Source organism: Tachypleus tridentatus, chromosome 13 (assembly GCF_004210375.1).
Source record: "Tachypleus tridentatus isolate NWPU-2018 chromosome 13, ASM421037v1, whole genome shotgun sequence".
In the NCBI taxonomy this organism is placed as follows: Eukaryota; Metazoa; Arthropoda; class Merostomata; order Xiphosura; family Limulidae; genus Tachypleus; species Tachypleus tridentatus.
The window spans coordinates 218809976-218828428 of NC_134837.1; the positions used below are offsets into that span (position 1 = coordinate 218809976).

Genomic DNA, 18453 nt, shown 5'->3' on the forward strand with positions numbered 1-18453 from the left:
ATTGTAATTCCATCTTTGCGAGTGGAGATATGCCTCACTGCAGAAATTTCTTAGGTGGAGAAACCAGTGAGAATCTCTGAGCCAGGGATGTTCTTCAAACCCCTGTCAACAATAACTTTTCGTGATAAATTCAAAGTAGCATGAGGTGTAACCTCAATAGGTGTACCCCAATCACCTTTGAATGCAAGAGAAGTTCAATGTGTTGAGATGTGGATGTTTCCACCAATATGTCACCAGATCGAATCTTCTTTATTGACTTTGGAGATCCAGCAAATCCCTTTATTCCCTTCTGAATAAAAAGGGGAGACATTTGCTCAAAAGGTTTGTCTGAAAAAAAAATGTAGGATAAAAAAATGAGGTTCAAAAGGTGGTACAGATGTTGAAGATTGCTGCTCACAATCTAAAAAGAAGTGGTCATTCACCTATAGACTGTTTTTCACTATTTTAGTGAAGTTTTTATTTGGAGGGTCCATATAAAAAAAAAGAAGCTCTATGAAGAGGTGCACTACAATGTCAAACAAGGACACTGCAGCAACACCAAGGTTTTGTGAGCACTATATCAAAACACCAGCATCAGATACAATATCCACAACACCTGTTGAGAATACCCAACACTGGTACTTGGTTGACCCTAGCCCACCTCAAGGCTGCCCGTCTACAGGAATTCAAGGCCAAAGTGGTGTGTTAGGGTTGGATCCCTCAACCACCAGGATTCTCTCCTCCCCTTCAAGGGTCGCCACGCACAGCAAATACATGGGTGGATGTTTAGATCCCAGAGGAGGTAAACTGAAAGAACAGAACCTTCCCTGGGAGGTCCCCTCACCACGTAAAGGAATCCACATTGAGGGGACAGGACAAGGATGCATTATGACCCAGAAAATCTTAACCACAGTAAAACTATATTTAAAGCAGGATTTGAGGACAACAAACAAGCCCACATGAAAGGTAATAAGGCATCATAAGAAAACAGGAAATTGGATAAAAAACATAACTGAGAAAATATGTCATAAATGCTATATTAGGCCTAGTAGGGAAAACACAACAAAATATGGTATTGTAAAAAGTTATCAAATCTTCATCAGCTCAAACAGGTTTGGCTTGTTCAGGAGTATTAGTTCAGCAAGTTCAAGAGAAGAAGGTTTACCTATATAAAGATAATCTCATGATAGATAAGAGCAGAGAAATCCAATAATAGGTCTCTCCCACTTCAAGCCTGTGAAAATAGTGCTAGAGGTAAAACATCCAAAGTGGGATCATGAATTTCAGAATTCATTATAGAAATGCTTAATCAAACAAAAATGTCTTATAAAATATGCAACCATGAGAAACAAAAATAAAGACTAGGAAAGTTAAATTAAAAAAAGAAAATAACAATGAAGAAATCCCACTTCAGAAATTAAACTATTAAAATCATGATTCACACAAAATGCACCAGAAACAAAAAACATCTCAACACAAGTACTGAAAAATGAAAAGTCACATGTATCATGAGAATATGTTGCACTCTTGTGGTGGAGGGTTTACACATGATGTTTTGCAAGAGAGATGTATTGGTCGATTCCAATGGGGAAAATAAAAAGCTTGTGGCATGCACAACGTTTATTGCATATAGAGGGCAGCACTAAAACAAAATGGCTATTTCATAGTAGAAGTAATGTATCGTATTTGAATTTGCTTTTTCCTAAACAATCACCCTTTCTCCACTGATACCCCTGACCTACATAGAATAGATCTGCCTTTGCATAGATGTTTTTTGTTGTTTTTTTCCAACATGTTTAGCTGCAAAGTATTCCTTCAAAGGTCTCCACAACTCAATTAACTTCTGTAAACATCTTGCAAGAGATAGCCAGCAAGTGCACACATGCTTCAAAATAGTTTGTATCTCCACATCACACATATTCTGGAATTCTTTAAGTTATTGTTTCCTATTTGCACTTTTATCCAAATAGTAATAAAAGTCAATAAGAATTTCATCAAACTGATACTGCAGCTTCTTTGCTACTTTATCTACTACCAAATGAAGGAGACGAATAAGTGCATCACTTAATCTCAATTTCAGGGTTAAGTTTCAGAAAATAATCTGCAACTCTTTTTTTCTCATTATCATTCTGTTGTGTTGTCAACACTCTATGATACACAATTTTCCCATTTTAAAGACTTTAACGCTAGTTCTTGTAGGAATAATGAAATATTCTTGCCAATTGGTTTTCCAATTAAACTGAAATTGGAAAGTAATGCATTGACTACCTTTCTTTGTTTTCATCAAAGAACATCATGACAACAGGATACAGTTTACTGCCATCAGCAGTCAAGCTGAACATTACTCACAATCAGCTCAGTTGTACTGCTGCCCATTTCTCCAACTGTTGCAGATAATTTGGTTCTACAATATCTGCATCTTTTAGCAACTTCTGAATCAAGAAACATTTTAGTAAACATCTTTGAGGCATTGTCCAAAACTGCCAAAATGAAGGTGAAAAACACTCTACTCTGTTCACCTTATTCTCTGATATAATACCAGGTTTTACAAAACACATGTTCAGTTTATTAATTCAGATGCCCTTGAACAATTTTCCTGGTGTTAAAAGTATTGAGATGAGTTTGATGCAACCAGCATTAGACTATAACCGTCCAATAATAAGAGAGTGGCACATCATTCATGCACAGTTATCCTCTTGAAGACATTAAGTATTATCATAAGCTCATTTTTGAAGAAGCAAAAGAAATACACCAAAAGCAGAGAAGAATAGTGAGTAGTTCCTTGGAGAGATAAGTATTTATCTGAAGTACATTTTCAGGTAAGGAGAATGTTCACATGAAAAATGCTACTCACCTCTACTGAAATGAGAACTAGAATCCCACATTGATAATAGTGGAGGGGCCAGTGTAGATACAGAAAATTTAAAAAAACAAGGACCATTCTAAATGTTCTAGCAGTTATTCATTAAGGAAGGGAGGGACCTAGTATGGCATAACTTGGTGGGAAACCACATTCTTCTCCTTCAGAAGATAAACACCCACATAATAGTGCAAATGTAGGCCCAGTAAATGCATCCTCATAAAAACAGAAGATCCTGAAACTCAAAAATTCAACCACCATAGTTGAATTAGAGCAAATGGTTGGCAAAGCAGAATGTGAAAAAATACCTAAAAAACATCAATCTTAGTCTTTCTTCACAACCCGAAAGAGAATACTTACCTCAAAATGAGAAAACTGTCAATCTTAAAGTGAGAGATGACAAGTAATGGTATCAAGGACAACAAAAAAAGGGATAGGTCTCCAATGACCTGTCTTTGTGGGAATGATAAAAAGCTAAGATTAAAATCCCAGATTGTGGTTGAGGATCTTGTCAAAAGTTTTCATAATGTAGAAAGACAATAGAGCCTACTACAAGCACCAAAGTACAAGGGAAACAAAAGGTGAAAAATAGTATGTTGTGAGTTTAAAGATAGGAAAAACCTGTGTGACCCAAAAGTATTCTGCAAATGCAGCTCAAGGATATGCAAAATGGGAAATAGGAGTTCCTACCATACTGACATCGAGGAATGGCTCAAAAAGCAAGTAACTGCAAATGCAGCTCAAGGATATGCAAAATGGGAAATAGGAGTTCCTACCATACTGACATCGAGGAATGGCTCAAAAAGCAAGTAACTGCAAATGCAGCTCAAGGATATGCAAAATGGGAAATAGGAGTTCTTACCATACTGACATCAAGTAATGGCTCAAAAAGCAAGTAACCTTACATGAAGCCCAGCCTGCCAAAGAGTGAGGAAAGAGTCTTTATAAAGTACCAAGTGGACATGGTGCAAAAAAGTGGGCAATCCTATGAGGGTTCACAGGATGAGAAATCTGTTAGTATCCAATGGATCAAGCAAGACAAAAACTTAAAAAAAGTCAGAGAATAATTCTGATGAACTTCCTAATGTGTAATGACTCCCCTCAAAAAAAAAAAAAAAGTAGTTCAATAAAATTTTGAATGCATGTCAACAAACAAGATGACAAGGCCTTTGACAAAAGGGTTAATTAAATTATTATTATCAAGCTTCTTATAATTCAGTTTTATATGATTTTAGTTTTTTCCTTTATTTCTAAAGAAACCTATAAAATATTATTTAAAACTTGAATTTTTATCTCATTAGGTACTTGTAATTACAATTCTCAACTTTAACCCTATGACTACAACCAACCTACATGGTAAGTAGGTATATAATTCTCATTGAAGTTCTTTATTTTATCAACTAGTTTCATTTTTATAAGTTTTAAGTATAACTTTTATGATTCTAAATTTATGTAGTTAAAAAAATATTTAATTTTTCTACTATTTGTAATAAAATACTCATTATTTGATGGAGTTATATGCACTCAGACTCTGAATAGAGCACATGCAATGTGATTTTAATTTGGAGTATAAATATACTCTTTCTTATCTTACAGTTTTCACATTTCATTTGTATAGTCCCTAGAAGGTCTTAAATTAATATCAAATATTTTTTACAGTATATGTTTATATTTTATTTTCCAACTTTTCTATTATATCATTATCTCTAGATATTATTATCAATGTACAATGCAATGAAATGTTTAAATTTAATAAAGAGAAATGTGTACATACTTTTCAAATGTTTATAGAATACTTTTGTAATATTCTTTTTGTCACGCGTTTGATTTCTCAAATCTTTATCTTTTCACTTGTAGCTTATTTTTAACTTTCCAATTCTTTGTTTTTTATTCTTGATGCAGGTATACCAACTTGCTCCTGTAGTGTTTTATAATTATTATAGGGTAAAGGTTGTTCACAAATTATTTCACTAACGCTCACACATGAGAATGATGCCATCTTACTTAGACATTTCCACAAGTCAAACTACATAAAATTAAATGTATAAAATCATAAAACTTTCAAATATGCACTAAAATATAAACTTGAAACCTAAATGCAATCTAACTGTTCAGCTAACTAATACATATAAGGTGAGCATCACTTGCCAAGCACCACATATATCTCAAGAGAACCATGGACTAAGCTTTTTTTCTATGTTATGCTACAGATCCATACACTGGTATAGGTTTCTTCAGGCTATAACTAAGTAGTGCAAAATCTAATCTTTCTATTTATTATAAGCATGTCATTCAACTTCAAACTGTCACTTGGCAACATAACTTTAACTTTAGAAGTGGACATGGCTAACCTTAAGATTAGAAATATTAGAATGTATAAACTCCATCAAGAAATTCTTGGAAGTTTTCCAGATGCTAATGAAAGACAGGTGAAACATTAATCTAACCTTCTGTGCCAAAAGTCTACATTATTTTCTCACAGTATCATGTATAATATCTTGTAAAGTTTAGATTTGTAATAATGTGACAACAAAAATTGCAGTTTTAATTTCTGCTGTAGGTGTTAAATTGAATGGCATGCTTATAACCAATAAAAATAGCAGATTTTTTATTGGTATGTCTCTAAATTAAGAGCAAATGCACACCTATTTCTATATATATACGCATTTACAAACAAGATGAACTAAAGCTTGGTCCACTGTTGATAATAGGATCTCTAGCACTTGACTAGTTTTTCTTGCCTTATATGTATTAGTTTCATTGACAGTTAAACTGTATTTTCGTTTTACCCTTATATTTTTATTATTTATGTATTATTTGTATTGTAAAATTCATATGTGAAAGGTTTATTGAGTTTTTTTAAACTTTTCTACTCATTGCTTCACTAGTGCACTATAAGAATAGATAAGAGCAAACATTATGCCATCGACTAAAGCAAAATCTCTACCCATCATGACATTACATCAACTCACAAAAACCTAATGAAGTGTGTAGACATAAATAATAAATGATAGAAACAGTGTTTGAAACAAAAATAAAACATTAAAAATAAAAAAAAACTTGTGAAAAGGTAAAGACTTGAAATTATACATCTGACCCAAAGAAAGTATTTTAAGATTATTCAACATAGATAAAAGTGCATATTTCCATTTCCTAATTTTAAACATTTCATTGCACTGTACATTGATCATAACTGCTAATTAGTGATATAGTAGAAAAAATGAAAAATATAATAATTTATCTCTAAAACTTTTCCTAATCACCTAGGAAGTTCTAGCAATTAAGTGAAATATGAAATTAAGGTAATAAATAGTACTGTTTTATACTCAAAATGAATATCACTTTGCAGGTGAACTTGATTTTTGATGATGGGAAAGCCACTTAAAATAAAAATGTTTCTCAGAACAGGTGGTATGGGTATTGACACTTTTACTAATAAAGTAGAGAACAACGTTTCGACCTTCCAAGGTCATCTTCATGAAAGTTGGAAGGTTGTTTGCTGCTTTATTAGTAAAGGTGTTAACAGCCATATCAACCATTCTGAGATACATTTTTACAGGTGAACTGTTCAATCTGAATGCAACTAACTAAATTAAGTGAAAAATTTTATTAGAAATAATAAAACAAAATTAAATAACTACTTTTCTCAAAGTTCTTGTCAAGTCTAAAATAATTTTATCAACTTGTTTTAATTTTTATAAGAAGTATAACTAGAACTGTAATATGCTGTAAAGCACAGCATGCCATCATTATTTGGTTAATATGTATAGGAGTGGAAGTTTCACTCAAGGCTAGGTTCATGTACAAAAGTTATTCTGGCAATAGTACAAGGTAATAGTTCTCAGTTCTATGGAGTGGTGAGTAGTATTCATGCAAATGAGGTTACCCTTGATAACAACTAATTATTCCTGTTCTCTCCCAAATACTGAAGTATAACTGCTGCTACTTTATAAAAATTACATCTTATCCAATAAAAACATATGAGTACTAAATTTCATGTATTCTCATGGTCTGGAGAGAAACATGAAATGTCTTTGTCACAAAGATAGAGTTACTTACCTTTAGTAAATTTTAAAGTTCTTGTCACCATTCGTTGGGGTGTAACATGCTTGACACTGGGATGACTTTTCAATGCTTCTAAACCTTCTTGAAGTGCACTTTCACTCAACTAGAAGTATTATAAAACACTTATGTAAAACTGTGATGTTCACTAAATATTAAGTGTGTTAAAAAATTACAGCTAGTTTATTCTTCATTCACACCCTATACATCACTTATTATTAAATATATATGTTTAATATTCCTTGTCATGTTTACAATGAATTACTGTGAAGTACAAAATTCCACAGGAATAAATTATGTTGATGCTTTGAATTTTAAATATTTTGTCACTTACTGGAGTTTAAAGTCAATGTACTGTTTGCCTTCAATCTACTACTAGATCTACCATTTGTTTTGTTTTTTAACTTTTTCCATGAGGCCTGAATTTCGTATTTTTCTGAAATACATTGACAAAAATAAGCAAAACTGTTTAGGCTTTGTTTTACTTATACGTATATAAGCATGTATTTGTGTATATATACATATATATATATAGCCTATCCAATAAAAAGTGTCTGTAAAAACACTTAAGTTTGAAAAGCAGTTTATTACCATTGGTAATGACCCAAGCCACTATTCATTTGTATCTACTGCAAAGTGTGATATATTGTAGAGGCTACAGTCTTTGCATGTAATCACAGATCATAAAAACAGAAAAATTATTCTCATTAAATTAAAACTGCAAACGTGAAAATGGTTTTAGTTTAAGCCTAAAAACATACACCTGTGATTGAAAACTTAAAAATATGTATCTTTTGTTTAGATAGCAGCAATTTCTTCCAAAGGTTTTTTACATTATTTCATATGTCCTCTGTTTTTCAACTTCACTGAGTTAGATAAGTATACAGAAAATATTACAAAATATGCATTTTCCAAATCTTATCCTAAACATTTTGAAAACAGCTACCAATTGAAAGTTGTGTCCAGTAGGACATAAAGAGAAAGTATATTGCAGCATTTCAAGTGTCACAGGTGTATTTTGTTTACAAAATGAACAAGGACACTTGTTACAGCTTTTAAACCTAAAAAACACAACAGAAATATAGCAACTACAGTTTATTTCACTGTCATAAGAAAGAATAAAACAAGTTCAGAATACAAAAAAAAATACAATATTATACCCATTTGTTATGGATGAAACTTCTAATATGTCTAATGCATGTACAATCAGAGATTATTCAGGCCTCATGCATCCAATCTATTTTTCAGCAAATCACTGATTCCCCTTCCTAAAATCTTATCAAATGTGTACCTCATGCACAATATAGGCATGGATGTCAAAGACACGTAAACTAGATGTTCAATATGAGTTAGCCTTAAGAACTAGCCAATCATAATCTAGAGTTGTTTGTGTCAAGTTTCGTTTGTGCCAAACAGACTTACGTTGAATAATAGTTATAAGAATTGTTAACTGATTTATATAAAGATAAAATAAAAAAAAAGTGGTAGGAAACAGAAAAAAGGTAATAATTTAATGCAATAAATAGGAAATCTTGTTCAAATACAGTAATCCAATATTGGATCCAAGATACTGGAAACAGAAAAGCTAAATAATTTACTCTGTAAACTATCCTTAACAAATACTGGTTAAGAAGTTAGCACACAGGATCACCTTCAAAAGTTGTAATGTTTTCAAAAAGTAATGTGATGCAATACATAGGAAATAATACAAATAATGAGAAGTTTAATGAATAATACTACTAATGTTGTAAATTTAATTACAAATTTAGTTTTGAAAATTTTTTCAAAGACATACAAAGGTCAACAATCCCAGGATCAAGATTAATACTGTTTGTAATTAGAGTATTTAATAGTGTTATCCAAGAAGCTTCTTTAATTTCCCTGTTTCTGTTAGATATGAAATGTGTTTATATACCCATCAGTTTAAATTATTCAAGAGAGTGACCAGGCATGTTAAAGTATTTTGTAACCAGAAGTTCTTTGTTTGTTTTGTTCATTTATGGTTATTAAGACATTCCTATATTGCTATTTTGATTTGATCTACAGATTGGAAGTTACCTTTTTAATATTAGATTACATAAATAACATATTTTTGTAGAGCAGGTTTTTTAATAATTTTGAACTGTTTTTGGTTGTCTTTATCAGAATATTTGCCCTTATCCTGCATGAAATGCATGTTTGGCATCACTTACAACTGCAATTATGACTTCCACCTGTTTAGAGTGAACCGAGTGTGGGTGCAAAGTATTGTTTTTTCGGAAAGAAACAACAGAAATTTCCATAAAAATAGATTTGAGTCAGTATTTAAGTTGAAAGAGGTAAAAATGTTTCTTTAGTATCCAGGGTAGCAGTTTTTAGCTTTGGGTGATAGATAATAACCAGGGTACACAAGAAGAATTGGTTTTAGATAATTGTTTCAAGGGAAATTCATGTGGTATATTGTTAGCTTTTCGAGTTGTTGTTGATAGTGTTTTAGCTATGACCACTTTTGGTCATAGTCTGTTTCAAAGCATTAATGTAATAGTCACAGTTCTTATTGTAAAAACACATCTTTAATTTAAGTGCTTAATTTAATGTGATATTGTATGTGGTGTGTGACACTGATTATATAAATACTATTACTCTTCTGCACTTTTAGAATACAAGGTATAAACACAAACAAATGCTGCAAGTAAGCAATTATCCAATCAGTTCTGTTACAAAATACCATACAAATAATGTTTGAGTATTTCTTTTAATACTGCTTTATAACCGAGAGATACATACTTTTCAGTAGATTAGCCTAAATATGTGTGAAATTGCTTGTAACCATAACTGCCAAAATATATAACATATGCAACTAAAATTTATTTCATAATGAATTTTTTCATAAAAGTTAAAGGTAAATGATCAAATTAGTAATCAATTACATTATAACATTTATTTAAGACTCTGTAGATTGACCTAAGAAGTCACAGAAAACAAGTACATATTAATCAAGTGATTTTGTTTTACCATCACTTTACTCAATTTGTTGAAAAAAACAAAAACAGATTTTTGAAAGTTTAGCTTCACACAACATACACTTCTACTTGTATATATATTCTTAGGTGCTAATAACATATGAAACTTCAATATCATTCTGGTTTAACAGTACCATTGAATCAAGTTTCCACTAAATACTACCACAAAAGTCTTGTGCATTGAAATTTGTTTTATTCCATGTCTTCTCACCTGTACCACATCAAAATCACTAGGAAAATGCTTTGCTGGGTTGTTCTTAGGAATAACATGCCACCACCTTACATCAGCTTGCTTCAAGGCTGCTGTGATAAACCGTTCTCTAGTTTTAGGTTTGTAGTATCTTCGAAAAGTTACAATATATTCTGAAAGACACAAATTAATGCAGTTAAAAATTCAATCTCAAAATATTTTATACCTTTATCTATTAATATAATATCTGCAAAATATTTTTGCACAGGTTATATACAGTTCAACATCCATGATACAATGTGTAGTCAACTCATTACAAATGTTTTACTTTCAATTAATCTTATTGTCTAGAATCAAGAAAACAATACAGCTCACAAACTCTCTTGACAGCCTGGGAACAAAAGGAATTAATAAGTTCAGAATAAAGATGTAAAATATATCACTAATTTCACTTTGTGACAAAGTTTTTATTTTTTCTTGTTCCTGGGCAGAAAGTATTATTTCCCAGTTGCTTATGCCTAAAGTAAATGGAAAAGACCTATTTTTCTCTTCAAACTTTGCTTTTGTGACCTGAGAATGTATAATGAAAACATGATGGGAGACTATATTTGGGATCTGATTCATAAAAGTGGTTTAAATTACAGTTGCAAATCTTGAAAAACTACTCACTTCTAAACATTTTTGTTCATTTTTGTGTAACTTTAGTACAAATACATGTAAATCTTGATTCATATGTTGTTTTATTCAGACCTTATGTCAATGAAAATGTGCAAATTTGCCCATTTTTACATAGAAAATAGGTTAATTTCTAAATTTCATTATCCAGATCACAAAAGCAAAGTTTGAAGGGAATAATGACCATTTTCTGTACTTTTACAACAAAAGAAATTAAGAAATAACACATACTATCCAGGAACAAAATTTGTGTTATAAAGCATTATTTTTTCAAGCAAAATAAAATTATTAACAAATTAAGTCATGTAACTGATTTGGTGCACACAAGTATGTCTTTGTTAAATATTTGCACATAGCTGAGTTTTACAAATGAAAACATAAGGTAACACTCACCATTTTCCACAACTTCAGAAGAAAATCCAATAATAACTTCTTGTACTAAAGTGTCATTTGTCCTATTACAAGTATCAACATCCAAGTTTCCATGAACATTTTTGCAAGAGGATTTCAGTGCAACTAAGCAAAAACAAATTAAACACACAAGGAATAAACGAGAAATATGCAAGTTATGTGTAGAAACTCTGTCGCACGTTTTGTACATCAGTCTTTCTGGCATTGAACAATCAACGATCTACTGCATACCAACTGATCCAAAATTCTCTTATTTTCATCATCTAAAAGCAGTAACATCTTAAAAACTTGTGTTTAGCATGGAACACAGGTTCAGAAAATCTAAAAAGTTCTCCACCTAAAGAAAGAAAAAATACATAAAACTATAATAAAATTAATGTACAAGCAATGTAATGATTTACAAACTTATTTGAGAAAATAAAATATAAAACCACATTTTATAGTTTTACACAGTAAAAGGCCAATTCCAAGATCACACTAAAAGATTTGTCATTAGTAAACGTGGATTCAAAAGGTTTTTAAAATAGCTTATTTTTAACTCAAGCTAGGTATTTTCCTAAAAAAAATAAAAGGATAGAACAGAAAAACAAATCCAGTTGACTTAAAAAAATGAAAATCATAAATAAATACAATAGTTTAAGAAGTTTAATTTCAGAGGTAAAATTTAACATTTAGAGTACTAGAGGTTAAAAAATCAATTAACACTCAAAATTGATTTGTGAAAAACAATTAGCTGATACTGCTTGAACTAATAGAAATAATTTTTAAGTGTGTTAAAGGTAAGCAGTTTGTAAAATGGAGTTCGAGCTGACAAGATCATGTGATGGCAAGATTTTTGTTGATGACTATATAATAGCCGAGTATTCTTACATTTCTTCATTTACTAGTTATATTGTTAGCAATCTTCTTAACCCCTACAAATTTATATTGGTACTGATATTAATCTTTTATTCTCAGTGGTAAGTCAAAAGACTGAGAAATTAAATCATAAAACCTTCACACTCAATTTTAACCCTACAGGAGCCAATAGGGACCTGCTTATCAAATTTCAAAATTTAAGTAAAATCAATAATTGTAACTAGTTCAACAATTTTTAACAAAGAATATTTTAAGATTGGTATTTTGTATCACTTACTCAACATAATTAATATAAAAGAAATGAAAAAGCACTCAGCTTTCATTACTACACAGCTGTAAGGAATCTTGCCTGTAATCAATGCATTTATTCTTTATCTTTTCTAGTATTATCTGTTCATCCCAAAGTAAAGGTTTAAATTTATTAAATAACTATCAACCCTTGTTTTCCATTGGATCTGCCTTCTCCTTTTGTGCTGTTACTAGTATAGCTCCTTGTTGTCTCTATTTTATGATATCACAACATATCATTTCAAGAATTACAAACTAAAGTCAGTTTTGAAGTTAGCTATAGCCAACAGCTAACAAGAGTCTATCTGATCCTTCACTACAGTTGCTGCACATTCACCTTTGGTAAAAGTAAAAATATAAATGCACTCTTTCTTTTCAGGATAAGAGGAAGCTAAATATTATTCTTAACTCTTTCACTGCAGCTTCAGTCCCAAGTACCAATCTCCTAACCATTTTGTACTTGTTATAGTTTCAAAGGTTCCTGAAAATAAAAGGATCTAATGCCCATGCTGTTGGATAGATTTGGTCTAGACATGAAAAATGATCTGCGATTAGATTGAAAACTTAATACATGACAAGCGATAAGGCAAATTTTAAGTATATAATAGATCCAACATCCTAAAGTACAGGCTTCTGGACTGAGTTACCCCTTGATGGTTGATATGTGCCACCACTGTAGAATTGTCTGAATGAATCATTAAGAGACACTGACATGTGAGAAGCAGCAAAAGATGTAATACCTGATGTACTGCTAGAAATTCAAAAACATTGATATGCAATATGGTTTCATCCATGGAAAAATAGTACGAAGCTTAATGTTGATTGACCCATCTTCCCTATCCTTCAAGGGATATGTCTGTGAAAAGCTGTATATCCAAATACTGGGAGAAAGTGGCATGTTCACTAACATGTGAGCTTTGTCCAGCCACCATTTCAGATTGTCATGCAGGGAAATAGGAAAAAAGATAGTGGTGGAAAAGAGAATCCCAAGTAAAGTTCTATCATTCTTAAAGTGCCCACTGCAGGGCTCTAATATGGACACAAATGAGAGGAACCAGTGCAGTCACAGAGGACCACATCTCCAAAAACAATAGCACCTCATGAGGAGTAAGAGAATGAGCCAAAAAGGCATGGAAAACTAAAAGTTCCAAAGGACAAAAATGCAAAAGAAGGCAGAGAATGACTGATACTGTTGTAGAAAAAGAACTCCAAATGACTCGATATTGAGTGGATTGAAAAATGATTTCTCCAATCTGATCAACCAGCCCACCCAAGTTACCAAAGAAAGGTGGTGGTGAGTATGTGTAGCTGATTGTTGCTCAATGTCAGCCATTTATTCATGTAATAATGTAATTGTATCCCCAGGGCATGAAGATGACAAGCAAATGACCAAGATAATGACAAAACATATAAGGAGTCAAAGCAAGTCTGAAAGGAATGGCCCAAAATTGGTAAAACACCCAAAGGAGGACAAAATGAAAATAAGGTCAAGACTTATGCACTATTAGAAAGTGGAGATAAACATTGAAGACACCAATTTTATCATCTACAACTCAGAGAAAAACACACATCTAAGAGGGTGAAAAGTCTTCTTCAGTCATGCTAACGAGTGGTTTCCAATCCAGGGCTTCATTATATGATGGGTGCTGGTTACTTTGGTTTTGTATATGCCATTCCAACTTTTTTTTTAATCCCAGCAAAACATAGTCACCAGAATCATTTAAATCTTTAAACCAGGTTTATAAATAATTTAAGTCATTTCTAAAGTGTTTGAATGAGGAAGAAGCAAGCAGGGAAGGTGTAATTCTTCATACAACCATGTATTCCCTTTAGATAGTCAGGGCTGTCCACCCAGTGTCTATTCTCAACTTACATCTAAGAAAATATGATTTACTCTTACTTAGTCACTATTTCACAACAGATGTAACATATGCACACAAAAAATTCAAATTCACTTATTAATTTTGCCAACTTCTGAGGCATCATTAAAGTAACAAGAAAGAAAAAAGTCAAGTGTTTAAAAAAATATAAATAGTGGTAAAACAAACAAATATAGTAAGTACATTCATATATATATTCCTTCACATCCAGCCATTTTTGTTCATGCTGTAATCTAAAAAGGCTCAGAAAGTGTTTCTGATAACCTAGAAAGCTTACAAGTAAATCATGCCTAAAAGGATGACATTGGGCATTTATAACCTTGAGGTCCATTTGACACCAACAGGGATAACACAGTTTACTAGATGTATCATCCTTCAACTCTTAAATACAATGAAAACCTTCCCCACCTATATTAAAATTGTAACTAAAATTAAGATAACCCAAGTCCACTACCTTACACTTAATATAAAAATGATAAAGTATCACACAAGATATTAGCCAAGAAAAGTGCATTAGTAGTTTGGAAAGAGTTAGCTCTCTCCTATTAACTAACTCTTTCCAAACTACTAATGCACTTTTCTTGGCTAATATCTTGTGTGACACTTTATCAGAAGTTTCTTGAAAATTTAAGTACACTAAGTATACACCTCTTCCATAGTCAAATAATAGGAAACATACTTGAAATTAAAAAAAACAGATTAGTAAAGCATAGTTTCCCTTTTATAATATCATATTTTGATATATAATTTTGTAAACCTTCTTTTATTAATATTTCCAGACATTTTACAACTATAAAATTACACCTATACTATAATTTCCAAAGAAACTCACCAATTTTTAGACAGCTGTCCACTGTCTACTGACCATCCAAAAATAAGATGTTCTAATATCTGATCTTTCTATTTACCACTAACACAGACAAGAAACAACCCTCATTGTAAGACTTAAACCCAGACACCTCAGTTAGACAAAATTTCAAAATGGATTAAAAAACACATTCCACTTGTACAAAATACAATGGAGGGAAAGCAAATGCTAACCATGTACCAATGTGTTTAAAAATTATACCTGATGAACTCCATGGGATATGGACAATGTTGCACCCAAGTATTTTTTTTATGGTCTACCTTTTTATTATTTTTTATTATCTGTTTGAAGACATATTGAAAGTTTGTTTGTTTCAAAGTGAGAAACAATTAAATTGGTAATTTGTTAATTTTAGCTTGTATTTTTCTAAATGAGAAATTACACACACTTGTAAAAAATTTGTTTCCATAAAATTGGTGTGTCATTAAAAAGAAATGATTCTATTTCAATAGCACAATTGTCAAACACATTTTTCATTCAAATACAAGAGACTAAAAATTTTCAACAAGTAATTGGAAAATACAAAAACATACTTATATGAAAAAAACAATTTTGTTTTAACCTGAACATTGTTCTCTGCTTTATTAGTAAAAGTGTTAATGCCCATATCAGCCATTCTGAGATACAGTTATATTTCAAGTGGATTTCTCATCATCAAGAGAGGAGACATTGTCCTGGATCCAAACTCTATAATAGCCCAGAAAGACTCTCAGTTTAATGAACTTATCTAATGATTTAGAAGAAATTTAGATTTAGAATTAGTTAGTAATAACAGAACATAAAAACGTCTACCAGTAGTTATCATATGAATATGACTACTACTAGTAACAGTACTAGTACTTATAGCAGTACTACTAATACCATTAGAAACAATGTATTATCTTAAACGTTTTAAATCAGTAACCATACATTAGTAACATTAAAACCACAACAAATTCATCTCACTGAATTATTCAACCTTTGTAGGCTTACGTAAGGTACTCGAACATTTTAGGAACACCGAATAACCCAAATTTAATTTAAAATGTTGCATCAGAAGTACTAGAAAGTGCTATTAGTATTAGAATTAACCTACCTTTTATAAGATATTAAAAACGAATAATAATGTAAACAATATTTAACATGCATCTTCAGTATTTATAAAATTCAAGTTTTAGGCTTACGACTTGAAGCCAGGTCAAAACAAAATATGTACTTTCTACGTTAAAGATTATAAACTGCTATCAAACTTCTGCTCAACCTAATATTAGTTGGACAGTAAAATTACCAAAATAATTTTCATAGTTTTAATGTAAACGCCTTCGGTCACAGCTAGTTTAACCTAAAATCCGTGAAGTAAAAATTCACAATTGATTACTTAATAGTAATTCATTGAAAAAGAAGGTGTATTATAGGCAACATGTCTATAAAAATGTTTTTTTCTTTCAATTTTTACTGAAAACAAACAAACAACTTTACCTTGCTATGAACACGAGTTGTTTTTTTTTTTATGTTTAACTGGCCTGTGTTAATTATTGTTTTCTTTTGTTTCTGTATTCTCTCAGCTTTCACACGGTTTGAAGATGCCAAGTCAGCCATTGGTTAACTCGTAAAGTTGCTACATTTTTTCTCAAACTCTCCCGGCATGGCCAAGCGCGTAAGGCGAGCGACTCGTAATCTGAGGGTCGCGGGGTCGCGCCCGAGTCGTGCTAAACATGCTCGCCCTTTCAGCCGTGGGGCGTTTCATGTGACGGTCAATCCCACTATTCGTTGGTAAAAGAGTAGCCCAAGAGTTGGCGGTGGGTGGTCATGACTAGCTGCCTTCCCTCTAGTCTTACTCTGCTAAATTAGGGAGGGCTTGGTTTGAAGCATAGCAGGGACGGCTAGCACAAATAGCCCTCGAGTAGCTTTGTGCGAAATTCCAAAACAAACTCAAACTCTCGCTTTGTCTGATTATTTGTAAATATATTTCTCTTCAATGTTGTTCAGCATAAAGCTACACAATGAACTATCTGTTCTCTGATCATCACTGGTATCGAAACTCAATTTTTAATGATATAAGCTTCCAGACTTACTTAAATTATGAACCACTAAGAGGCTATTCAATAGGATACATAATTTTGTTATAATTTTCATACGAGTAATACCATCATCCTAATATTGAATAATATTATTTTATATTTGTTTAAAATTTACGTCCATAACATATTCACACGGTCAAAATATATGTTTATAAATGCCTTATAACTGGAATTTACTCACACATATATGTTTAATATGGAGATATACAAAGTATTTTCCACCTCTTTAGCACTAAAGTTCATCTAAAATGTTTGTACATACAAGTGTATGTAGCCATAAAAGTATAATATGGGTTAAGGAAAAGCATATTACGTTCCTTTCACGCGAGACTCTAAATGTTCCGATGTGAGATAGCGGTATATCTTCGGATTTACAACGCTAAACTCAGGGATTCGATTCTCCTTGCTGCACACAGCAAATAGCCCGATGTGGTTTTGCTATAACAACACACACACACACATGTACTCCAATTATCTACTGTTCTGAGTGATTCGCCCATAATATAACTTTTCTATAGAAAAAATTGTTAATATCTAGAACATATCAAATACATTTGTGTAATGACTAGTTACCTTCCCTCTTACATGACCCCAGAGTATGTTTTTGATACCCATGATGGACGGAGCACGGATAGTCCTTTGTATAACTTCGTGCTTAATTCCATCAGTCAATCAATCAACCTTCTTATACTTCTAAATTAGGGACGACTAGCGCAGATAGTCCAAGTGTAGCTTTCCGTGAAATTCCAAATAAACACATTGTTGTAGTACAAAATGATACCATGTGTTTTGTACTCCCTTGGTTACATTTTTTCGAAATTTTTGTATCATGTTTCAATTCAGTTTAGGCACAAAAGGTTAATCAATTAAGCAACTCTAACTCTGAATGGGATTTTATATCATTATTTGGCAATTAATGAAAGTGAGCTTATAGTTTTCCAAAGTAGAAGTCTCTCTTTTCTGTCAGTGAATTGTCTTATGGTCCAGGATCTCTTTGTCTTTCCACTTGAATCACAGTTAGGGGCGTAGATCCTGGGGGGATGGGGATACATACCCCCTTTCATTTTAGGTGGGGGGGTATGGTGCATACAATCATCCCCCCTACAGTTTGGTCTGTTGAATTGTTTTATAACATCACAGGCCCACAAATTGTGTGTTTGTTCTTGTGATTCTCGTGTTCTTAACAATCGAATTACATAACTAGGCCTAGATGTAGTCCTTTTCAGTAGCCGAAATGTACATTAATATAGGCGTGCTTCTAAGCTTTTCGATCTAAGCGATAGTTCGTATCAGTCAGTAGGCCTAAGTATACATGCAAGG

At 32.0% G+C, this 18453-nt stretch overlaps 1 protein-coding gene across 1 annotated transcript in view; it reads right to left on the reverse strand.

Annotated features, from left to right (window-relative positions):
* Positions 1–16953, reverse strand: part of LOC143236790 (membrane-bound transcription factor site-1 protease-like) — a 68752-nt gene extending 51799 nt beyond the window's left edge. The window contains exons 1-4 of the mRNA XM_076475350.1: positions 16532–16953; positions 11162–11516; positions 10115–10266; positions 6899–7007 (exon numbers count right to left, since the gene is read on the reverse strand). Of these exons, the coding sequence (XP_076331465.1) occupies positions 6899–7007; positions 10115–10266; positions 11162–11384 (484 nt within the window). The 5' untranslated portion in view covers positions 11385–11516; positions 16532–16953. The remainder of the gene's footprint in view (positions 1–6898; positions 7008–10114; positions 10267–11161; positions 11517–16531) is intronic.
* Positions 16954–18453: the final 1500 nt, after the last annotated feature.